We start from the raw sequence: 25615 nt of genomic DNA on the forward strand, positions 1-25615 counted from the left end.
TCGTTTTTACCTCTTGTAACACAGCCACGTCCAAGTGATCTGAGGGCGCGAGCGCATCCTGGTGTGTGACGTGTGCACAGACTGGTGCATAGATATATACACTAGATGTCGCCTTGGCTACGGCAGTTCATTGGAACAAATGTCTTTAATGCGACATCTAGTGTATATATATCTATGCACCAGTCTGCGCTCACGTCACACACCAGGATGCGCCCGCGCCCTCAGATCACTTGGACGTGGCTGTGTTACAAGAGGTAAAAACGATATAAATACTGTTCGTTTTCTCACATAAACCGCTCGTTTCGTGTCTTAGGCATCAATGTGTACTTACGATGGGGAATTGTTTAATTTGGACGATGGGGAATTGTTTTAATTTGGACTCTGTGCTTGCTCTTTGAGACAGTGACCATAGACCTGCATTATATGACTGACAGACAAGAATGGTTTGACCTAAAAATATCAAAACTGAAACTACTGCGGAAAAAAAGACACCTACATCTTGGATGCCCTTGAGGTAAGCTAAAACATACCAAAATTTAATTTCAAAGTGAACTATCCCTTTAAGCCTGCTGTTTAAAACAAATAAAGAACCAATGTTGGAGAATAGTTATTATGTGCAAACAGCGGGAAACTGTATATTCGTGCAGTGAGCGCATGTCAAAAAAATATATTCCGATTTGAAGCTTGTGACATATAAACGTACACCGATCACACGTTTATGTAAACATTACGTTCGGATTCATCAATCGGAATTTTGTGCATGTAAACGTAGCCAGTGTCGTCTGGATGATTCCCTTCATTCACTCCAGTCTCTGTCTGTCTCTCTTGTTCTTTCAGTGAAACATGTGTCCAGTTCTCTCAGATCTGTATCCTTTGCTGTTCTTCTGTGGACGCTCGGTGGGATTTTACTGGCACATCTAAACTATAAATACACCTAATGTACTGTCCAATTTCACAGGAAACATTTTGAGTGTTTAAGCTTTCAAATGGTTACTAAAATATACAATAAAAAAGTTCACATTGATAGCAAATACAAGATTCATATGTGAACAGGGCTCTCTGTGCTTAAAAAAGAAACAAAACAAGAAACTCATGACCAATAAGCTTGTTTTGAGTCAGGCGTTCCTGTGACAATCTGAAGGAAGAAATGCTCACGAACTGCGCATCTACAGAGAGTCAAATATATTTTGTATATATAAATACACACACATGCATGTGTATATATTTGAGAAAAATTGCATGTATATACTGTATATATATTTATATATAAATAACACATTTTTCTTAAATATACACATGCATGTGTGTATTAATATACCGTATACAAAATAATTAACACAGTACACACACATATATTATGTAAACATAAATTATTTTGGATGCGATTAATCGTTGCACAGCCCTAGAGTCAAATGTGGTTTCTCAGATATTCCAGGTGTGTTTGTGTCTTTAACTCTGAGTCCGCACAGATCCGGTGGTGTGTATCCCCTCCAGTTTCTTCATAGGAGAGAACGGTATTCCTCTGGAGGTCATCGCTGGCAGCGTCACGGCGGACGAGCTGAAACGGAGGATCATCAAAGTCACCCAGGTGAATAAACACACGTCACAACGGTTAGAAATGATCATGTACAAACAAACATGATGGTGAGAACCTGCTCACACTGAAAGACTTGAACACTCTGAAGATTTGTCTTTGTTAGTTCTGCAAAACTATAGTTTAACCATCAGATTAGTTGTATCATATAGTGTACTAGCCAGTGTGAACAGAGTGTGACTTAAGCCCTATTTGGACGGGACTAGTGTGACACGGAGAGGAGGGGTAAAGTAATAATCACCAGAGCTTCTCTGTGATTTTAGTCCCGTCCGAATGTGCATCTCAGTGATCATCACGGACAATGTCAGTAAAGATTACGGCGACTTTTACCTTCAGTAAAAAGGTCCGGAAAATTGACCTCAGGTGACACTAATCCCGTGCGAATAGACCCGCTGTAAATATGTACGTAAATATTCCGTCATTTCCTGTTTAAAAGTAGTTTTCCGCTGTTTTTCAAGTATGGAGACGCTTGGAAAAGCATCAGTTGCGTTCTAGACGCTGGGACGAGTCTGTGGCAAAACTCAAGTGTTTCACACACACCATCAGATCAGAGAGGAGATCGACAGCACTTGTTAGAGGCACGAAACTTCTTTTAGCGTTAGATAAGAGCCTTTCACCAACACAATCCAATCTGAAGTTCATTAATACATCGTTCGACCGGACATAACTGTTTTATATATATAAATATAGGTTATGTGTGTTTGCGCACGTGATATCAGGAAGCAGCGTAACACACACATGACGACAGGAGAGACGGCGGTGTGTAAATCGAGTTACTCTCCCACTTCTGCTAGTTTACTGAGATCTCTTATCCCGTGCGGATTGGCCATTAATATTACAGACGTCCTGTGGTAAAATTACATCACTCCATCTACCCTTGAAGCTAATCCTGTCCGAATAGGGCTTTATAGAGGGAATGCATTGACGTCACTTTCCCGCGGGAACACACTCCCTCAGCCGGACTGAGTGGCAGAAGAGCTGCTGAGTGACTGGGTTTAATAGAGGAAACTACGAAAACACGAGTAAAACAAACGATTATCAGTTTAAACTAAAGGTTGGACTCGATATAGTGTTCCTTACAACTTACCAAAGATCCAGTGATCATGGAGATTGACATGCAGACAGGAATCATGTTTCCTGACATTTATATGTGCTTGATTACGACGCCAGGGAAAAACATAAAGCAAATTTGCCTGTGAATGCTTTATATGAATACAATATAGGCAAGTCTAAATCCGGCTGATCACTTATATCAAAGTTATATATATCATCATATCGTCAGCCCTAAAACTCGAGTATACTCGTATATCCGAGTGAAACGGCCTCTCAAACTAGAACAAATGTGGGCGGGGCTTGATTTTGTCTGTAGGGAGTTGATTGGATGGTGGTGGTTTGCTATTGGTGGATCTCATGTGAGTGACAGGTTGCTCCGCCCACATCATCAGAGAAGAGAAGAGATGCTGCAAGAGGGAGGGGATGTTATTTACATAACAGATTTCTGTCAGGTTAGACACACACACACACACACACGCTAACAAACCCTTCTGTACAGATGCACACGGAGCAGATTGAAGGTGCCGAGACGGACACAGAGAGACCCGATCAGACGCCCGCCTGTGAGCCTCAGGACGCTCTGAACGTCACTAACCTCAGCTCTGCCACATCTAAAGGTGACGTTTTAAAGCCATCGAGAGGTGGCTGGATGATGGTTCGCTCACATCTGGTTTTCAAGATTGATTTGCATCTAGTGCTGGTTCAGCTGTGTTTTCACGCACTGCTGATTTAGCAGGTTAACACGCAAGCGACAGAGATTTGCATGTTTCGATTTCATTACTGTTTTGGTGAAGCGTGTTTCGTTGAGTGATCCTTCTGTTCCCCCAGAATCCCTGTCTGTGCCGATGGAGGAAGAAGGAGCGTCAGGTTATGTGACTCCAGGTGAGGATAAAAGCCTGCCGTCAGAAGACGCGTCTCAGCCAGACGAGCCCTTAGATGCCAGAGTGGAGAGGTGAGTGGAGCATCAGTTAGCATGAATTCTGGAGTAGTTAGACAGCGAGAGCCCGTCTGATGTACATGTGAAGCCAGTCACAGTTCAGTGTGTTTTTACATGCCGTTATGGGAGGGTTTGTCTGAAATAAATGAACCCTCTGATCATTTCGACCTTGAGAGGATTTTCTTTTTACTGAAAACGCCAGTTAAAGGTGAAGGATGTGAGATTGACAGCTAGTGGTTGAAATGGGTACTGCAGTCCAAATTCAAAATATTGGAGAGAGTTGTTTTCCCCGCCCCGTCCTCCTCAGACTCGACGCTCACGCGGGTTGCCAGTTTGAGGACACGCAACAGGAACGAGCGCAATTGACAATGGAAGACGAGGAGACTTACACACTGCAAGTTGATGAGTTGATTTATTGATTTGTTCACTAGCTTCCATAACTGCAATATGCTGTGTTCTCCGCCATCTGGCATCCCGGGGTGTCGAAACACTATTGGGTAAATTGGCAACATGCAGTATCGCACAGATCAAAACAAAAACAGACATTCCGACACGGACCGTCTAAAGTAAAATAACTGGCTGTAGAAGTTAGGGCTGCACGATATTGAAGAAAATTTCGATATGCGATAACTCATTAAATAATGCGATATTCGATATGCTTAAAGTGTGTAAAATAAACTTAAATTATCTTTAAAATATATTCAAAATTATATAACCAACATGAGTGTTTCACATTCTTTTTGTATTCTTTTAGAAAACATCCCTACAGCTTCTGACAATGAACAGCAGTGTTTTACTGTGGTATAAGAAGTGTTATTTAAACATCAGTGGGGTTCAGGTTATCCTACATTAGGGTTATTTAACAACAGAAACTGAATAATCAAATGTAAAAATAAAACACTGCTTAGTTTTCACTGTATGAATTAAATACTGATTCTTATTAAAGCTACAAAAGTTATTCAGCCGAGAGCAGTGAGTGATTTTCTCTCTGTCTTTTGTTCATGACCCCAGTTATTGCAAGCCGTTGCGATATGCATATTGCGATATATACATTTGCGATATTTCGATAATTTCTATATATTGTGCAGCCCTAGTAGAAGTGTTTTTCAGAGACGCGAGTATGTGAACTCTGCAAACATGTACGCAAACATATTATGGTATTTTTATCCTTTAGTACAGTCAAAAACTTACATACAGCACCTTAAATGTTATCGCATTGGACTAAAACAATTTTCTAAAGCAATTTTGATGTACTTTTTTTGGAGGGAGGGAGGGAGGGAGGGGGGGGGGGGGGTTTCCCACCTTGTTACTCCTGTGGTGTTCCTGGTCAAAAATGACCGGCCATTCAAAAAACTGCTTAGAAATCTCTCATTATGCTTTGTTATTGCCAAATATTTGATTCAATATTTATTTATCAACTTCGGCACCGGTTTTACATTTCATTTTGATTGTAGGCCTCATTGATCTGAGCTTATATACCTTATGTGAGGTGCGTAAGCTCAGATCAATTCATAGTTTTCACTAGCGGAGACCTGGAGGCAAAAACATCCATAGAACTGCACATCTCAAAAGAAGAAAAACTAAAATATGTGAACGAAATAGAAGTTTTGGGTACTTGTGATGCATATAAGCACCAGCTGCAGTATTTCAGGCACTAAAAACTGCGGGATACTCTAAAACACTTAACGTAAAAATCACTTAAAGTAGTAAAACACTGATATTAAAAGATCAAATTCAGTATAAAGCGTATTGATGATGCAGATGAGCCCAGAATATGAACTCAACACGCTGAATGCCCAAGCATTTTCTTCATAATGGTTTTCTGTGGAAAACGTTTTTTCATTTATTTTCTTATGTAGGTTAACGAAGAAGCTGGAGGAAAGACGTGAGCAGAAAAAGAAAGCAGAAGAAGAGGTAATTCTCTCTTAACACTCTCTGAACGTCCATTGAAAGCTGAATGACGTGAATGACGCCACGTTCCTCTCACACGGGCAGAACGAGCTGAAGAAGGAGGTGGAGAGGCGTAAGATGGGGAAGGAGATCCTGGACTACAAGAAGAAGCAGGAGGACGAGAAAACCAAACGCCTCCTGGAGGAGAGGAATCGAGAGAAGGCGGAGGAGAAAGCGGCCAGAGAACGAGTCAAGCAGCAGATCGCTCTGGTATCACGTCACATCAGTGATTTCTCGTGTTGTACAGTAGGGCTAGGCACGCCACGGACACACACTGCAAAAAAATGCTTTTCTTACTTAGTATTTTTGTCTCGTTTCCAGTTCAAATATCTAAAACATTTTAAATCAAGATGCATTTGCCAGAAAAGTACTTACACTTCAACTTTTATTTATTTATATAGCACATTTAATAGCAACATTGTTGCCCAAAGTGCTTCACAGTTAACTAAAAACAGTAAAACATACATGTATACAAATATTTATCAAGCCTAGCAGATGAAGGCATGACTACACACTCTTAGACATACCCCCTCACACCACAGTATAATGAGATCAGTGTAGAGAGAAATGAAACTAAATGAAAACTAAATGTACATTGCAGTGTACAATACCCTTAACTAAAAGATAAGTTAAAAAGATACGTTTTTAATTGAGACTTAAAAATGTCTATTGTTTGAGCTAGCCGGATATGAGGGGGAAGACTGTTCCACAACTTTAAAAAAGCAAAATTATCTGCCAGTGGGGTAAGAATAATAATCTTAATTCAAACAGAAACAAGATAATTTTTCTTACCCCATTGGCATATCATTTTAATTTTTTAACAACAACTCACTTAATTTTGATTTATTTCCCCAGAAAACAAGACATAATATCTTATGGACTTTTACTACTTTAGTAAAATGCATCTTGATTTAAGATATTTGATTTTAGATATTTGGACTGGAAACAAGACAAAAATACTGCCTTAATTGCAATTTAAGGCAGTTTTTATAATAATAAAAATAATAATAATAATAGTAATAACTTTTGAATAACATAACTATGTATCTACTCCACTTTTTGAAATATAAACATCTAATGATAGATTTATTAAAACATGCATCAAATATTGCAGAACAGGTTAAGTAAAAATTAGTGCTGGGAAACAATTAATCGAAATTAATCGCATCCAAAATAAAAGTTTGTGTTTACATAATATATGTGTGTGTACTGTGTATAATTATTTTGTATATATAAACTCACACATGCATGTATATAGTTCAGAAAAATGTGTTATTTATACAAAATATTTATATTTATATATAATATACCATTATATAAACTTTATATACACAAACTTTTATTTTGGATGCAATTAATTGCGATTAATTGTTTCTCAGCACTAGTAAAAAATATAATGAATGTATAATATTTATCAAATTTATATATATATATTTATCAAAATGCATGTCTCTAGCGCTATTTTTCTAGCTATTTATGGACTTTTCTGAGGTAAATGTAACGTTACATAACATATTGTTCATAAGCTTGTTTTATTGACATCTTTCCACGGTTGAAACAACGCACTGTACTGTTCATTCATGTTTGTTTCGTGCCGTAATTAGTAGTAAAGAGGAAGAGATGATCGGTTCACGCGACATTAAAGAGCCACAAAAGCGCATTTATTGTTTGAATTTCTTAATAAAACAAAGAATTTGAAAGCATATCAAAAGACACAAAGCGTTTTGTTCACTCATCAACTAAAAGATCCATTCTTAGGATTTAAGAATCACCATCGGTTCATCAAAATTACAACTGAGAAATCAATATTTTTACACCTTATTACACAGTGATGTCTGAGGGATGTGAAGCGACTCACTGTACGACACGACCTCGAGCGTCTCACTGCTCTTAGACAAACTAAAGTCAGACGTGCTCATGATCAGTGTCATTCGTCCAGTAGGAGATCTAGTTCCTACACGAGTTGTGCTGTTGTACATACACACATCATCACACACGCTTGACTCTGGTTTGATCCACAGGACCGTGCGGACAGAGCGGCCCGTTACGCTCAGAACCAGCAGGACACAGAGGCCACCAGACTAGCAGCGCTGCAAGCCAGAGCCGCCGAACACGAGGCCAAGAGAGACGCCGCACAGAGAGAGAGAAGGTGACAGCACTAAATCAAGCCTGTTTTCAGAACCTTTAGAATTATTATGTGACGGATGACATCGTTTACTCTCCAGAATTATTGCTGTAATGCATGAAAAGTCTTGAATGCAGCGAAATTTGAATTCTGGACAGAAGCTGTTAAAAGAGTTAACATTCTTAACATCAACATACATTTACTGGAGAAGAAAAATGACTGAAGCTATTGTCTATTTTTTTTTTTTTAAATAATGTATCAAAATGAAGTGAGTTTATGCTTAAAAGCAATAAAATAAAAATAATATTGCTTTTCTTTTAAATTATGTATTTTTTCTGACCCCGTCGGCCAGGGAAAATCATATTTTGCAGTGTGTATAGCTAATAAATAATTCTGGCCACTGTGATTTTTAAATATCTGAGTAAATTAAATTAACAGGCTTGGGAGTGGCCTCGTAGGGCAGCGAAGCAAGTGCATTCTGGGAGTTGTAGTCTTTCATCCACATGAGCCAAAAATACATTTTCTGGCTTTTCTCAGTCTAGAAGGCACCAACTTCTCCAATAATCTCACATTTCGACTACATAAATGACCCAATTTAAATACACATTCATCTTTCCAGCGGTGAAATATCCCTTTAAATTGATTTTTATAATTGATTAACTTTACACAGATATTTGTTTTTGCTTTAAACATGAACATTTTTCAGTAAACAAGACTTAATATCTTCAGTCGTTTTGCTTCTCCAGTAAATGTATCTTGATGTAAGAATGTTTAGATATGTTGGCAGTGTAACAGGACGTTAGATGAGTGATGAGCTGATGATGTTTTCTCTCTGGTCGTCTCAGTGCGGTCGCCAGGATTCAGTTTCGTCTGCCAGACGGCTCGTCCTTCACTAACCAGTTTCCCTCAGAGGCGCGTCTGCAGGAGGTCCGACAGTTCGCTGCTCAGGTCAGTGTGTGTGTGTGTGTAATGTAGTTTTACCTGGGGTCGTCTCTCTCTGAATGAATGTCCTGTGAATCTGATGATTGTGTTGACCGGGTTTGAGTTTTCGCTCTGATACATTAGCAAAACCTCAATAGTGTCTCTCTTCTTCTCATTTCCTGTTAGTAGTGTTTTCATTTACATTACATTTATTCATTTAGCAGATGCTTTTATGCAAAGCGAGTATTTTTCAACTTGAGTGTAAAAAGTAAATCTGATGAAATGTTTAGCAAAGTCAAATCTGTGTTTGTTTGCCACTGTAATGAACAACACCTGAGAGTGGTGTAACTGTCATGAGTCGTGTGTTCCTGCAGGAGGTCGGGAACAGATACGGTCAGTTCTCACTCGCCACCATGTTCCCCAGAAGAGAGTTCACCGCTGAAGACATGGAGAAATCTCTGCTGGAGCTGGAGCTCGCACCCAGCGCATCCATCGTCCTGCTGCCTGTGAGCCACACACACACACACACACACACACACACACACACACACACACACACACACACACACACACACATTCTTGTACATCTATCTTTATGAGGACATTCATTGACACAATGCAATCTCTAGCCGCTTACCCTAACCTTACCCATCACAACTAAGTGTTTAACCCGACCCCTGACCCTAAACCGACCCTTGACCTCATTATAACCTTATCCCTAAAACCAAGTCTTGACCCTCAAACAGGCCTTTAAAGGCTCTCAGAAACTGAGGACCGGCCAACATGTCCTCACTTTACTCTCTTTGTCCTCACTCCAATGGTCTAAAACTCAAACTGGTCCTCACAAAGATAGTTGTACAAGTACACACACACACACACAGACACACACACACTCCAATTCACAGGGTCAACATGCTTAACAATAGCCAGTTGTGTTTTCTTCAGCATTTGTATTTTTTTTATGCCATTTCATGCAAGACACAACCTGCACACTACAGGAAAAAAATCATTTCTGTCTTCTTTTCCAGTACAAATATCTAAACATTCTTAAATCAAGATACATTTACTGGAGAAGCAATATGACTTGAATAGATATATATATAAAGTCTTGTTTTCTGTCAGAAAAATAAACTTAATTCAAAGGGAAAACAAGATAATTTTTCTGACCCCACTGGAGATAATTTTCTTATTTTAATATCTTAATATCTGGTCAACCCCGTCAGACTTTCGTTCATCTTCGGAAACACAAATTAAGATATTTTTGATGAAATCTGAGAGCTGTCTCACTCCTCCATAGGCTTCTCTGTAATCGAGATCTGCCATCCCAGAAAGTGAGTAAAGACATCGTTAAAATAGTCCAAGTGACTACAGTGGCTCAACCTTCAGTTTATCAAGCGGCGAGAATACTTTTAGTGCGCAAAAAAACAACAAAAATAACGACTTTATTCAACTCTTCTCATTCTCTATTCTCAACTATTTGTCTCGGCGTGAGACGGCTCTCAGATTTAATCAAAAATATCTTCATTTGTGTCTGAAGATGAACGAAAGTCTTACGGGGTTGGAACAACATGAGGGAGAGTAATTACTGACAGAATTTTCATTTTTGGGTGAACTAACCCTTTAAACCGGAAGGGTCGCAGCTCCTGCATATTGTTAGTTTCACTGCTTCTGTTGTTCTCATTTGTAAGCTGCTTTGGATAAAAGCGTCTGCTAAATGAATAACTGTAACTGTCCTCGCTGTGATTGGTCCGTCAGGCGTCGAGCCGGCCGGCGAACGCTGTGGTGCGCTCGTCCTCAGGAGGCGGCGTCTGGGCTCTGCTGGGCTCGCTCCTCTACCCACTGCTGGCCGTCTGGAGGATCATCAGAGGATTCCTGTTCAGCACCGCCCCGACTCCCACAGCCGCCCGCAACCAGCACACACACAACACACACGACTCCAGCGCGGGCTCCAGCGCGGGCGCAGAACCAAAGAGGTGCGTCTGTGGGCTTCGCTAGATGTGTTTCCATCCTAAGCTGTGAATTTAAAAGGCTCCTATTATGCTTTTATTATTTATGTTTATCTTTCTTTAGTGTGTGATGTTGCTGTTTTAGCATGAAAAAGCTCCAGTTCTTCTCTATATCAGTGTCAGTGTTTCTGAACTCACTGAAACGCCTCCATTGTAGTCTTGAGTTTCTTCCGGGAATGAACACGTCACAATATTCCTCATTATAATAATTCATACGCAGAATAAAGGGGCGGGGCCTGGTTGAGGTAGTTAGTAGTGTTAAACTGGCGGTTATGGGAAGGGGCGGGACATTTCCCAAACACACTTGAAGCGCTCGACCTATCACAACACACTGCTCCAGCCGACCAATCAGAGCACAGTGTGCTTTTCAGAAGGAGGGGCTTCATAGAGACAGGAAGTAAACAGAGCGTTACTGACAGACTGGGAAGAGAGGAGCCGCAACAATGGAGAATATGAGGAAAATAATCAACATTCAAGCAGAAAAACCTGTTCTAGTAGAGCCTGAAAACAAAACTTAGAAAAAGGGCGTAATACGTCCCATGTGTTCAAGTGAACAAAATCGTCTCTAAAACGTTTCTGCAATCAGGCTCTTTCTCCCTCCATCATAAATGCGTCTCAGAGCGTCAGACCAAACTCAATAAGCGATGTCATGTTCTCTAGCGTTCGGACGCTGGTGTTCGGGAACACACTCGCGTGAGACGCTTCTGAGGGAATTAAACCAAATCATTCTGATCACACACTTTGACTCCGGGTTATTCTAACCACCAAACCAACATTTGAGATGCTGCGATGTGATTGGTCCGCTGGTTAGTCCAGTTATCCAATCACAGCCTCTACTGAGGCAAGGTTTTGTGTTTTTTTTGTGTTTGCATTGTAGTTTATGCACGTCGTCTGATCAGATACAAAAAATGATCTGCTTCAATTGAGTTCATGCTTTTTGTATTTGCAATTGCATTTTTAGAATTTATACGCATCTTGGTGTTTCCATCCAATGTTTTTTTTTTTTTTTTATGCAATATCCTAAAATTTGCATAAAAATAGGTGGCTATTGTAGTGCCATGAAAGAGTCCGAGATGTCACTGGATCTCGCTTCTGAACTAATCAACACTAGATCTGTTGCTTCAGCATTTAAATCCTTTTTGTCAAATGTTTTGCTTCTAAAAGTGAGAGTCATCGAGGCTCTATCTATATATCGTGTGTCAGTGAGAGGAATTTCTACTCAATTCTCCTCGTTCTGCTGTTTCCCGCTCCCAGAGATGCAGTTCGTAAGAGGGTTCTTGAGAAGAGGCCAGAGGACTTCAAGAAAGATGGGAAAATATACCGACTACGGACTCAGGAAGACAGCGAGGACGACAACAACACCTGGAACGGCAACTCCACGCAGCAGATGTAGTGATTTGATTTGAGTGTGTTTCAGTCTTAACACGGTGGGTTTTATCATTTAGGGCTATGGTTTCCATTTCCCCGTCCCTCCCGCTCCATCCCGCATGGGTTAATCAAATCAGGTTAGCGTATCTCGCTTCTGCGTGCCGACTACTTTAACCAGGACGACTCCAGGCTTGACAAACACACTGGTTCACGGATGATGTTCTGTTATTGCCAGGGTTGATTTAATACAGTTACAGTATTTAATAAAGCTGTGAATTCCTGAGGGCTTTGTGGCGTTTTATACGGTGGTTTTGACCCCCCACAGCATCATAAAATGCCTCGGCAATAGAATGTCTTTCTACTAGTTCAGCACAGATGCTACTTGATCCTTTAACCATAGAATAAAAGATGTTTTTCAATGAAACACTTCGACTGAAGTCATTCTTCTCTTTTGTTTTTTTTTGGTTTAATCCTCTACACTGTAAAACATTATATGATCAATAAGTTATGTTTCTCCATTGCTTTAAGGCGAGACACGGCAGGCAAAAACATCTTTTTTTTTTTTTTTTACTGGTAAATTTTGAGATTTTTGGATATTTGTCTTCAATAACATGTCTTCTTTCAGACTTGTGGTGAAAAAAAAGGTCCAAAATACACATTTAGGTCTTTATTTTACTACACTTTGTCTGTTTGCGTCTGTAGATTTCTCATGAATTCAACAAAAGTTGGCGTTGTAAATCATCACATACACCGTTAGAAAGCTCTCTCTCTCCTGTACAATCCTGTCGGATCCAAATATGGTCACTTCCTTTTTATCAGCAACCAATCGTGAAAGTAAAAGGGGGATTTAACTCTAAAATCTCATAAATCTTTAAAGCCCGTTTTCTCAAAAGGACTTTTCTCTCATTCTCCGAGTCCGAAATCTCCACTTCAGTAGCACTGATATACACCAAACTCTCCAGTCTTGTACCTAGTTATATTATGAAGACATTTCCAGAGGGATTTGTAAATATATTATTCCTAGCCTGATTTATATAACATTTTATTCCAAAAAACATGGCGAAAATCAATTTTTTTAAGGCTATTAACAGTATTTTCTGATTTACAGGATAACAAAAGTAGATATCTATAAATCCCTCTGTAATTTTTTCCCATCTAATATGTGAACACAATGAAAAAATAATCCAATACTTTATCCAATACTCAGATTTCGTTTTTTAAAACGTATGCAAATTAGCGCATATTTAATTAGATATTGCCTAATTTGCATATTTAAACATTAAATTACAGAAAACTTGTAATACGTTTTTTTCTCATCTTAATGTAGGTAATCTACTGGGAAAGTTTCATGGTGATATCTGCTAGTTAAAAATTTTACCCTATTCACCTGTAGTGTCTCGCCTTAAATCATCAAAATAAGTCAACTTTTTTTTGTTATGTGAGATTCAACTCATTTTTTAAGTCAGTTTAATGTAATTTAAGTTGAAATAACTTAACTTTGTACTTAAAACTTTTAAAAATATATATTTTACAGTGTAGAACTATCTTAAGAAATTCATTAATGTGCAAAAATGTAGGACAACTCAAACTGATTAATGACCTGACACAATAATTTGCAGTTTTACTATTATCTGTTGTACTCAGTGTGATCATGTTTTGTAATTCATATTAAAGGTAAACATATTTTGAGTTTTCATTGCTTTCACGTCTTTCACTGTATCATCAGTTTCTGTGTTTCTCCGGTTACGACACTCGTCTCACAGAGATCACAAAAATGTTTATTTGTAACAAATTTTCACGTACAGAATAAATCAATGTTTCATACATTCAGAATTATTAAAACACTGCAGAATGGACTGTCGATTTAACCTTAAAGGGATTCATTATAGCAAAAATAATGGCATATAAAGTGATGATCACAATGCTCCCGTTCTAAAAACATCCAGACACGAGAACATGTCACGTGTGAACGGATAATTATATATTATATGACTATATTCAGCCTAACACTTTAAAATATTGTTCTGTTTGTTAAAAAGATAGAGCATGTATTAATCTTAATACTATTATTTATTAATACATTATTATAGTTCTATCTGTAAATATTATGTAATGGACCTGAGCTAACACGAACTAACAATGAACAGCTGTATTTTTATTAAGAAAGATTAATAAATGCTGTATTGCTCATTGTTAGTTCATGCATTGTAAAGTGCCACCATATTCACTTCTAAAGACACATTATGGTCTTTAAATTATCTTCATTTGGGAGCTTTATTCTGTAAATTTTGATGAATACACTTTAGTTTAGGGTTCAATTCTCACTATGAACTAGTTGCTTATTATCATGCATATTACTAGGATATTGGCTGTTTATTAGTACTTATAAAGCACATATTAATGTCTTATTCTGCATGATCATATTCAACATCCCTAAATCACCCAATACCTAAACTAAACAACTACCTTAATAACTATTAATAAGCAGTAATTAAGAGTTTATTGAGGCAAAAGTCATAGTTTATAGGGATAACTGAACTCTAATCTAAAGTGTAATTGACTGGTAACAGTTTACAATAGGTTTCATAGTTAACATTAACTACATTTATTAATCCTGATGTTAATCCTAACATTTACTAATACATTTTTAAGATCAAAAGTTGTATCTGTTGATATTTAATTAAGCTAACATGAACTAACAACGAACAACGATTTATTAATCTTGAAAATCTGTCTGTAAATGTTGAGATTAAGATCAAAAGTTGTATTTGTTGACATCAGTTAATTCACTGTGAACACGAACATTAACAGATTAATAAATGCTGTAATAAATATAATGCTCACTCATTGTTAGTTCATGCACTGCAAAAAATTATATTCTTGTCTTGTTTCCAGTCAAAATATCTAAAAGTTCTTAAATTAAGAAGCATTTACTAGATAAGTAAAAGCACATAAGAAATTATATCTTGTTTTCTGAAAAAAATCTAAATTAAAACAAGCAAAATGATCCGCCAATGTGATCAGGAAAATAATCTTGTTTAAAAAAGATAATTTTTCTTGTTTTCCATTTAAATTAAGATTTTTTTTATCATTTTGTTTGTTTAAATCAAAAACTCACTTTTGAAAACAAGATATTTCTTATGTAATTTTACTTATCTAGTAAATGCTTCTTGATTTAAGACTTTTTTAGATATTTGGAATGGAAACAAGACAAAAATACTGTTAGAAAATAATATTTTTGCAGTGTGATAGTTAATGCATTAAGCAGTGTTAACAAATATAACCATATTGTAAGTTGTTACCAATTGATTTAATGATTTTTTATTATTTCTTTGGTGATAAAAGTTGCATCTGAAAACATTTGTTCACGGGATTGTCATGGTGATATTGTGACGAGGTCTGTGTAAAGTCATCTATCAACAGAGTCTGTAAACTTGATAGTGTGCTTGTCAGAGATGAGCAAGACTATATAGATTTGAAGGTGATGAGGTACTCTGGATACGCTCCGGCGTCACAGAACACCACGAAGATGAAGGGGTTCTGTAGGGTGTCCACAGCGCAGTCGTGCAGGCCGGCCCCCGGGTCCCCGGGCCTGATGGGATCCGGTTCCTTCATTCCTTGCCGGCTCTTACACAGGGAGCCCGTCACCACTCGCGCTTGGTAGATGTACTTCAGCCCTTTCTCATCGGTGGTGGAGTACTGATCCTGACAGGAGTACCAGGCCTCTCTAGCGAAGTACGTGCCGTCACCGTGAACGACCGCTTGAAACAAAACACATGTCAGAGGTCAGTATCGTGGAGAAACTGGGAGTTATGTATGGACGCTCGTTTTCAACACGGAATAATAAAGGTATTGTGACTCTTAAATGTCAGAATTGTCACGAAATTCATTTCTTACTCAGTATTTTTGTCTTGTTTTTCAGTACAAATGTCTAAAAATTCTTAATATCCTGGTCATTTTGCTTCTCAAGTAAATGGATTTTGATGATTTTCCCAGAAAACAAGAGAAAGTAAGTTTATACTTAAAACAAGAACAAATATCTGCCAATGGGGTCTAAAAAAAAGGTTTTCCCTTTGAATTAAGTTTGTTTCTTTCACCACTGGCGGATATTTGTTCTTGTTTTAAGTATTAACTCAGTTAATTTGGATGATTTAAAAAAAAAAAAAGATTTAATATCTTCAGTAATTTTGCATCTCCAAAAAATGTATCTTGATTTAAGAATGTTTAGATATTTGTACTGGAAAACTAGACAAAAATACTTAGGAAGAACATATTTTGTGGTGTAAAAAGTTAAAATTTTCTATATTTATTCCATGGTGTAACCAAGTTTCCATAATTATGAGAGAGAAGAGTCTGATATTTGTTTTAATTTAATTAATCTTATTATGTTTTAGGCTAAATATTTGATCCACAAGTTTAAATTTAGTAAGATTAATCTTTTTCTTGAAGACTCTACATGTATCTATGGAAGCTCGTTTCTGCCACTGAGTAAAAAAAAAAAAAAGATAAAGCCTTAATAATGAGAAACTTTCACATAATTATGACTTAGTATCTGATTATATTGAGAAAGTTTCTCATAATAATGACTTAGTATCTCATAATAATGACTTAACATCTAAAAATAATGAGAAACTCTCATAATAATGACTATCTCATAATGACTTAGTATCTCATAATAATGAGACATTTTCTCATAATAACTTAACATCTCATAATAATGACTTAACATCTCAAAATAATGAGAAACTTTCTCGTAATAATGAGAAATTTTCTCGAAATAATGACTTATCTCGTAATAATGAGAAACTGTCAAAAAAATTAGAAACTTTCTCGTAATAATGACTTAACATCTCGTAATAATGAGAAATTTTCATAATGAGAAACTTTATCGTAATAATGACTTAACATCTGAAAATAATGAGAAATTTTCTCGTAATGACTTAACATCTGAAAATAATGAGAAATTTTCTCGTAATAATGACTTAACATCTGAAAATAATGAGAAATTTTCTCGTAATAATGACTTAACATCTGAAAATAATGAGACATTTTCTCGTAATAATGACTTAACATCTGAAAATAATGAGAAATGTTCTCGTAATAATGACTTAACATCTGAAAATGAGAAATTTTCTCGTAATAATGACTTAACATCTGAAAATAATGAGAAATTTTCTCGTAATAATGACTTAACATCTGAAAATAATGAGAAACTCTCGTAATAATGACTTAACATCTCAAAATAATGAGAAACTCGTAATAATGACTATCTCATAATAATGACTTAGTATCTCATAATGAGACATTTTCTCATAATAACTTAACATCTCGTAATAATCAGAAACTTTCTTGTAATGAGAAAATTTCTCGTAATGACTTAACATCTCATAATGAGAAACTTTCTTATAATAATGACTTAACATCTCAAAATAATGAGAAATGTTCTCGAAATAATGACTTAACATCTCATAATAATGAGAATGTATCTGACTTCTGATAATCATTTCAAAAGGTATATTATGTTCTTGCTCCCTGGCATATAATGTAACGTACTATCATTCTGTATGTCTTTATATTCTCTAATAAAAGAAAAAGAAAATCAGGCAATTATGGGTCAGCTGTGCGACCGGAGACCTGACACACACCGTTTCTCCCGCAGAAGCTCCGGTTGAAGCCGTTCTTGTTGATCTTTTGGCAGATCTCTTTGGTAGTGCCGTGATAAAGCAGGCGCTCGTTCGTCTGTTTGGGATATTTCTTGTCCACGGCGTGTTTCAGCACACAGTATCTCTGCCACTGAGACTGACTCTGAATCCTGTCAATCTGAGGAACCAGACGTTAATAAACACAGGCCTGTCAATGTGAAATTAAGAGTCACAGCAAAACATGATGTTCTTCCTCAGTGTTTCTGTCTTGTTTTCCAGCACACATATCTAAACATTCTTAAATCAAGATGCATTTACTGGAGAAGATCGAATGATAATCTGTTTTACTGATATTTATTTAGCGGGTTAGCGATTTTTTTTCCCCACCGGTTTTGTAATATTGGACTCCCTGATAAATGGCGGCATCTTGTGGGCATCGCCATTATAGTAGTGGGAAGTTCGGATCATTTTACTGACTCTGATCTTTGAATCTTTTTTCAATTCATTTCAGCAGAATGTATTTAAAATGTTACATGTTAATAAGGCATCGCGTCTGAGGGAGGGGAGTCAACAACGGTGTTCAAAGGTAAAATAATGTGCCTTCCTTAATTAATAGACTTTATTTAACATTAATGCTCAAATGATATCTTACATAAATGCTTGATATGTGGCGCTAAAAAAATAGAGACCAACTCACGTAATCCGTCAAGCCCTGTCCCAATCAAGACATAACTTAACATGAATCTAATGACCCCATTGGCAAATATTTTTCTTGTTAAAAAGCAAAAACTAATACAGTGCTATGCATAAGTTTAGACACCCATACTAAAGTTGACTAAAAAGAGGAATAAAAAATCATCTTTTGGAAATTGAACTTAATGCCTTAATTTAAAAAATTAGGAAAAATCCAACCTTTAAGGACACCAATTTTCTTTGTGAATGAATAATGTATCGTAAATAAATAAATGTTCTTCCTTAAAATACAGGGTGCATAAGTTTGGACACCCCTATGTTAAATTCCCATAGAGGCAGGCAGATTTTTATTTTTAAGTATTTTTTTTTTTTTTTAGGATACTATGCATCCTGATAAAGTTCCCTTGGCCTCTGGAATTAAAATAGCCCCACATCATCACATAGCCTTCACCATACCTAGAGATTGGCATGGTTTTATTTCAGTTAGCCTAATAGCTAGTTTGATTTGCATTGAGAGATGATCTTATGGAAAGTACCCCATGCCAATCTCTAGGTATGGTGAAGGCTATGTGATGATGTGGGGCTATTTTAATTCCAAAGGCCAAGGGAACTTTATCAGGATGCATAGTATCCTAAAAAATAAATAAAAAAAAATACTTAAAAATAAAAATCTGCCTGCCTCTATGGGAATTTAACATAGGGGTGTCCAGACTTATGCACCCTGTATTTTAAGGAAGAACATTTATTTATTTACGATACATTATTCATTCACAAAGAAAATTGGTGTCCTTAAAGGTTGGATTTTTCCTAATTTTTTAAATTAAGGCATTAAGTTCAATTTCCAAAAGATGATTTTTTATTCCTCTTTTTAGTCAACTTTAGCATGGGTGTCTAAACTTATGCATAGCACTGTAATTTTGAGCAATGTTTCAGAAAACAGGACTTAATATCTTCAGTCATTTTTCTTCTCAGGTAAATGTATCTTGATTTAAGAAAGTTTACATGTTTTTTTATTGGAAAATAATACTTTTTCAATCGTCATTTTACCTGTTGAACCAGTACGGGTGAGACACCAGGGTGTAAACTGGAGCCCAGAAAGGCTGTTTTTATCTTCTTGTACTCTGCTGAATCTGATTGTAAGGTGATTATTTCTAAATCCTGTCCAGACATTTTGGTCCATGTTGGAGGAGGATGAATGATCGCTGAGAAACAGACAAGTGAAGTTTAAAGAACAGTTTCTGCCATCATAAATTCACAACATATGATACAACTGGAAATCAAACTGCACTGCACAAAAAGTTCTTCCTCAGTGTTTCTGTCTTGTTTTCCAGTACAAATATATCTAAACATTCTTACATCAAGATACATTTACTGGAGAAGCAAAATGACTGAAGATATTATGTTTTGTTGACTGAAAAATTATCCAAAATTAAGTGACTTTATGCTTAAAACTGGCCAAATATCTGCCAGTGGCTGCCAGTGGGGCCAAACTTTTATTTATTTTTCGGACCCCATTGACGGATATTTTTTATTGGTTTCAGCAAAAACTCACTTCCTTTTGACACATTTTTCAGAAAACAAGGTAATTTTGCTTCTCCAGTAAATGTATCTTGATTTAAGAATTTTTTGTTCAGCACAAATAATTAAACATTCTTAAATCATGATGTATTTACTGGAGAAACAAAATGACTGAAGATATTATAGTTTTGTATGCTGAAAAATTAAACAAAATTAAGTGACTCTATGCTTAAAACAAGAAAACACATCTGCAAGTGGAGTAAGAAAAATAATCTTTTGAATTAAGTTTATTTTTCGGACCCCATTGACAAATATTTGTTCTTGTTTTCAGCAAAAACTCACTTAATTTTGACACACTTTTCAGAAAACAAGATCATTTTGTTTCTCAAGTAAATGTATCTTGATTTTTAAAGGATAACTCTCACCAAAATGCAACCTAGGGTCTTTTTGTTAATCTACCCGAGGCAAACTTTCATTTAAAAGCATAATTAGGATGGAAACGCCACTTTTAAGTTTGACCGTATTTTCGTTTTCGGTCAAATTGCCTTTTGAATGGGAGTGAATGGGTCACGACTATGATAGCATCAAAAATCACTATTTTTAAAACACTAATGCGGTTCGACACAACATGAAACTGTGCTGGAAGTGTCACCAGCGGCTCTACACATGAACTCCAGCATTGAGAACATGGTTTGTGTACACAGAGTTTACTAAAGAGAAAGATTTTGATCAACTCACTGTCTCTGTGTCCGCCGGTGTTTTGACAGTCAAAAATAGTCGATCTCCGAATGCGAATGAACTGACTCTGAATTTTAGTATTGCTTCTTATATGAGGATCCTTTTTCAAATACAAGGTCAATATTGATTTTCACAAACGACAAAACAACAAATTATCCGTGAATTTATATTGAACTAAGCTTTAGGAGCTTTCCATCTTTTCTTTATCTCCTGTTAGGGAGATCGACTATTTTTTACTGACAAAATGCCGGCGGATGGAAACACAGTGAGTTCAAAATCTTTCTTTTCTGTAAACTCTGTGTACACAAACACTGTTCTCAATGCTGGAGTTCATGTGTAGAGCCACTGGTGACACTTCCAGCACAGTTTCATGTTGTGTCGAGCCGCATTAGTGTTTTAAAAATAGTGATTTTTGATGCTATCATAGAAGAGCCCCATTCACTCCCATTCACAAGGCAATTTAACCTAAAACGAAAATACTGTCAAACTTAAAAGTGGCGTTTCCATTCTAATTATGCTTTTAAACGAAAGTTTCAGTCACAAAGTAAAGATCCGCACACCTATACTGTATATATATATACCCTATAACCTATACCCTATATATCTACCCTATATATCTATTTTTATATATATATATAGAGAGAGAGAGAGAGAGAGAGAGAGAGAGAGATATATATATATATATATATATATATATATAGAGAGAGAGAGAGAGAGAGAGAGAGAGAGAGATATAATATATATAGAGATAATATATGTATAGTGATATAGAGACCAATGCTTCTAATTCTCATGAAAACCCTTTGGATTTGTAACTCGTACCCGTTTCCGAGTCTCCCAGCAGAGTCCTCTTGACCCTGCAGGACTCCTGCTTGCTGTTAGTGAGCTTCATCTCGCTGAAGTCCACCGTGTAGCTCTCTCCGTTCTCCTGGTACTGAAAGCTCTTTAGCTTACTTTGGAAAGCGAGCTCAATGTCGTAGCTAACGGCGTCATCCAGCGGCTCCCATCGCTCTCCTCTGCCCCGTTCCCAACACAGCATCTTCCGCAGACGCTTCACCTCACCCGCCCGCGTCTCTCGGTCTCGAGCCGCTTGGATGAAGCCGTTTATCTTCAGCACGGCATCCAAAACGTCATCTTTCTTCCCTGATACAGTTAGCTTATCCAGACCGCTCACCAGAACGCTGACCTGATTGGCTCGGCTGAGGCTCACGATGTTCTTCTTGTCGGTTTCTGGAAGATCAGCGATGTGTTTCGACTGGACGTCTTTACTCACACACTCATCAGAGATCAGCTCGTCTAGGACTCTCTTGACCTCGGCAAGGTTTGCATGGGACGTCCCGTAAACGTCAACGGACATAACGGGGAACGAGACCAAGGCCGTTTCTCTGGCTAGACAAAGGGTCGGTGGTTGAGTTCGGGTTGGTGGTTGAGTTCGGTTCACTGGTGTCTGCTGACGGGCTGTTGAGAACACACAAGTAACCAGGTTAGTTCACACACTGCAAAAAATGCTTTTCTTAGTATTTTTGTCTGGTTTCCAGTCCAAATATCAAAAAATTCTTAAAATCAAGATGCATTTACTAGATAAGTAAAATTAGATAAGATATTATGTCTTGTTTTCCGGGGGAATTAATCAAAATTAAGTGAGTTTTTGCTTAAAACAAGCAAAATGATCTGTCCATGATCTTAATTCAAACAGAAACAAGATTATTTTTCTTACCCCATGGACAGATCATTTTGCTTGTTTTAAGCAAAAACTCACTTTATTTTGATTTATTTCCCCAGAAAACAAGACATAAAATATACAAGACACAAGATTAATAGACATAATATATTTTACTACTTTAGTAAATGCAGCTTGATTTAAGATTTTTTTTTATATTTGTACTTGAAAACAACACAAAAATACTAAACATTCTTAAATCAAGATAGCAAAAAGCAAAATGACTTAAGATATCAAGTACAGTACAAATATCTGCCAATGGGGTCAGAAAAATGTTCTCAATTTAAAGGGAAAACAAGATTATTTCTCTGACCCCATTGGCAGATATTTGTTCTTGCCTAATTTGGATTGTCTTAATTTGCTTAAAACAAGGAAAAATATCTGCCAATGGGGTCTGAGAAATAAACTTATTTTCCCTTTAAATTAAGGTTATTTTTCTGACCCCACTGGCAAAAAAATTTTTTCTTGTTTTGAGAATAAAGTCACTTATTTTTGATCAGTTTCTTTCACAAAACAAGACTTAATATCTTCAGTCATTTTGCTTCTCCAGTAAATGTATCTTGATTTAAGCTTGTTTAGATATTTGTACTGGAAAACAAGACAGAAACACTAAAGAATAAAGAATTTTACAGCAGATAAAGCACAGTGCAGTTTTTTCATTTCTTTGATTTTTAGTTTTTTGATCGAACTCCTGCCCAAGTCTGGATGTGTGTTAGGGCTGTGCGATATTGACAAAAAATTATATCTCAATATTTTCTGGGATCTGGGATATTAAGGATTGCTGTGGACAGCCGACTCCTGAAGTTTTTGATATTCTTCAAAAGAATAGAGTAAAGAAAAAAGAAAAGTTTGTTGGTCAGTTCACAATAAGTTTTTCCAATAAGTTTAAATTGATTTTTACCTTTTAAGGGCAGTTTACCTTTATGAAGGTAATTATATGTATGCATAATCTTTTGTGTCAAATTCTTACATTTAATCAGTGAATTCAATTAGAATAATAAGACACAATAGGGCTGTAACCAAACAAACTGAATCAATATCGACAGAATTGTTCTTTGCAATGCAGAGGAAACACAGAAGTTGTGTTTAGATGCTTTTACACACACTGTTTAATGCAGCTCAGAGGGACATGAATGCAGTAACCTGCAGTTACAAATGCATAAATAATGTTTTGATGTTTTAAAAAACATAAAATGTTGAATATTGATATTTAAAATTATTTTTAAACAGAAAAGATACTTAAAATGTGAAATTATAATTGGCAGTAAGTCACTGTTAAAGAGTGAGTCATTGAGATTCAGCCGCTTCATTTAAACGTCTTAAAGGAGAACTTTTAACATTGAGCTCATTTTTTTGTACATTTGGAGTGCTGTCAATACAGAGAACAACGACAAATATCTGTGTTGCCTACACCGTGTTATCCTCTTTTTAAAATTTGCACCCTGTTGACTTCAATGGGGCAAGTTTTAAACCTGCTTTTAGGCTCTTAACATCCTTGATGTGTCATTACAAGTGCACAGGTCATGTGAGTGATTCCTTCAGAGTGAACACGGTGAATCTGACTGCAGTAGATGTGAAAGATATGAATAAAAATGATGTTATTTAAGCCAGCGCAAATACCTGTGTTTACATCCTGTTTTCGGTCGAAGTCCAAAGTAGTCGATTGCAGAGTTCACGCGCATAGGTTTAGTTACCTATGATCACGCGCGTGAACTCTGCAATCGACTACTTTGGACTTCAACCGAAAACAGGATGTAAATACAGGTATGAGCGCTGGCTGAATTATTATCATTTTTATCCATTTCTTTCACATCTACTGCAGTCAGATTCACTCGTGTTCACTCTGAAGGAATCACTCACATGACCTGTGCACTTGTAATGACACATCAAGGATGTTAAGAGGCTAAAAGCAGGTTTAAAACTTGCCCCATTGAAGTCAACAGGGTGCAAATTTTAAAAAGAGGATAACACGGTGTAGGCAACACCGTTATTTGTCGTTGTTCTCTGTATTGACAGCACTCCAAATTGACAAAAAAATGAGCTCAATGTTAAAATTGACCGGAGTTCTCCTTTAAGTAATGAAGTCTTAATGAGTGAGTCATTGAATCATTCATTCAACTGATTCGTTCATTCACCGCGGTGTGTTGCTCAGAAATATTTTCGTTAGCGAAAATAGGCAATATTGTATTTAAAATGCAAGTCACTTAATATTAAGTTCTAGTTTGTTGAATAAAATCTAAATCACATTTTTAATCATGCTGATATTTGGAGAAAAAAAACGTCATTCTTCGTGTGATATTGATTAACTATATTAAATTATATAAATATAAAAGACTTACAGAGGCATTTTTGCCCCTTATGTTGAATTTTGGAGGCATTATAAACGCATTTCGATAGCTTAAGATCGACCGTACATCGTTAAAACAACAATCACCATATTATTATAGACAAAATACATTGCAAACCTCTACTGTTTCAAGCACTGAAACGTACCTGAAGCGTTCCGAGAAATCTTCTTGCACTTTTTAACGGCTTCCTGAAAGTCGGGCAGGAGTTTGGCTTGGAAGATCACGATGTGGACGACTTTCAGATGTTTCGGCGAGTCCTTTACGAACTTCATCAGAGCTTCGGTCATTGCATTGGCTACTCCTGCTGCCACCAAGTTCCCAGCTCCTAAAGGACATCCAACATTGTGTTTTCATCCAGACCTCTTGGTTTTGACTTTGCTCATCTGCATTTCCAAATGCATGAACTTACCCGTTCCAAGAGCTGGGAATGAAACCGACTGAATGTGATTTTCTTCACACATTGTCAGGACTTTATACACGGAGCTGCTGATGCCTTTCTCACTCGTCTGCCCAACCATTTGAACGATGTGTTTGATATTTGAAAGATTTCCCGCTTTGGTCAAGACCACACCGTCGGCAGGCTGAGGCACTTCATAAGGAGAGAAAGAATGAGCGATTACTCTCGTAAAGGTTATAATGGGCCAGAAATGCCTACATTTGTGAAGGCTGTACCTTTTGTTTTGCACTCGTTCACCACTGTTGGTCCTGATGCTTTGAGAATGACTCCTGATACACCTGTGTGTGTATAAAGACAAACAATGGTCAGCATTATTTGTATAGCCCTTTATACAATTCAGAGTGTTTCAAAGAAGTTTCACAGGAAAATAACAGAATCAATAATGCAAACTTCTTCAAATATGAGACCAATGCATATTCTGCAGCGCTAAAAAGACAATAGTGGCATTATTCAGTTCAATGTTGATTCAGTTCAATGTTGATTCAGTTCAATGTTGATTCAGTTCAGTTCAATTTTGATTCAGTTCAGTTCAATGTTGATTCAGT

At 36.8% G+C, this 25615-nt stretch overlaps 2 protein-coding genes across 2 annotated transcripts in view; one reads left to right on the forward strand and one right to left on the reverse strand.

The window, feature by feature from the left end:
* The window catches only part of ubxn4 (UBX domain protein 4), a 16203-nt gene extending 3781 nt beyond the window's left edge, over positions 1-12422 (forward strand). Inside the window, exons 3-13 of the mRNA XM_079881925.1 lie at positions 838-866; positions 1470-1588; positions 3147-3264; positions 3476-3599; positions 5444-5498; positions 5580-5744; positions 7556-7683; positions 8505-8607; positions 8955-9086; positions 10336-10553; positions 11841-12422. Of these exons, the coding sequence (XP_079738051.1) occupies positions 838-866; positions 1470-1588; positions 3147-3264; positions 3476-3599; positions 5444-5498; positions 5580-5744; positions 7556-7683; positions 8505-8607; positions 8955-9086; positions 10336-10553; positions 11841-11979 (1330 nt within the window). The 3' untranslated portion in view covers positions 11980-12422. The remainder of the gene's footprint in view (positions 1-837; positions 867-1469; positions 1589-3146; positions 3265-3475; positions 3600-5443; positions 5499-5579; positions 5745-7555; positions 7684-8504; positions 8608-8954; positions 9087-10335; positions 10554-11840) is intronic.
* A 1290-nt stretch (positions 12423-13712) lies between these two features.
* Positions 13713-25615, reverse strand: part of parp14rs3 (poly(ADP-ribose) polymerase family member 14-related sequence 3) — a gene marked incomplete at its 5' end in the record, with an annotated part of 33632 nt that continues 21729 nt past the window's right edge. Inside the window, 7 exons of the mRNA XM_079881924.1 lie at positions 13713-15715; positions 17600-17774; positions 19337-19491; positions 21368-22003; positions 24759-24938; positions 25023-25202; positions 25286-25348. Of these exons, the coding sequence (XP_079738050.1) occupies positions 15420-15715; positions 17600-17774; positions 19337-19491; positions 21368-22003; positions 24759-24938; positions 25023-25202; positions 25286-25348 (1685 nt within the window). The 3' untranslated portion in view covers positions 13713-15419. The remainder of the gene's footprint in view (positions 15716-17599; positions 17775-19336; positions 19492-21367; positions 22004-24758; positions 24939-25022; positions 25203-25285; positions 25349-25615) is intronic.

Source organism: Squalius cephalus (genome assembly GCF_949319135.1).
Source record: "Squalius cephalus genome assembly, chromosome: 9".
NCBI classification, from domain to species: Eukaryota; Metazoa; Chordata; class Actinopteri; order Cypriniformes; family Leuciscidae; genus Squalius; species Squalius cephalus.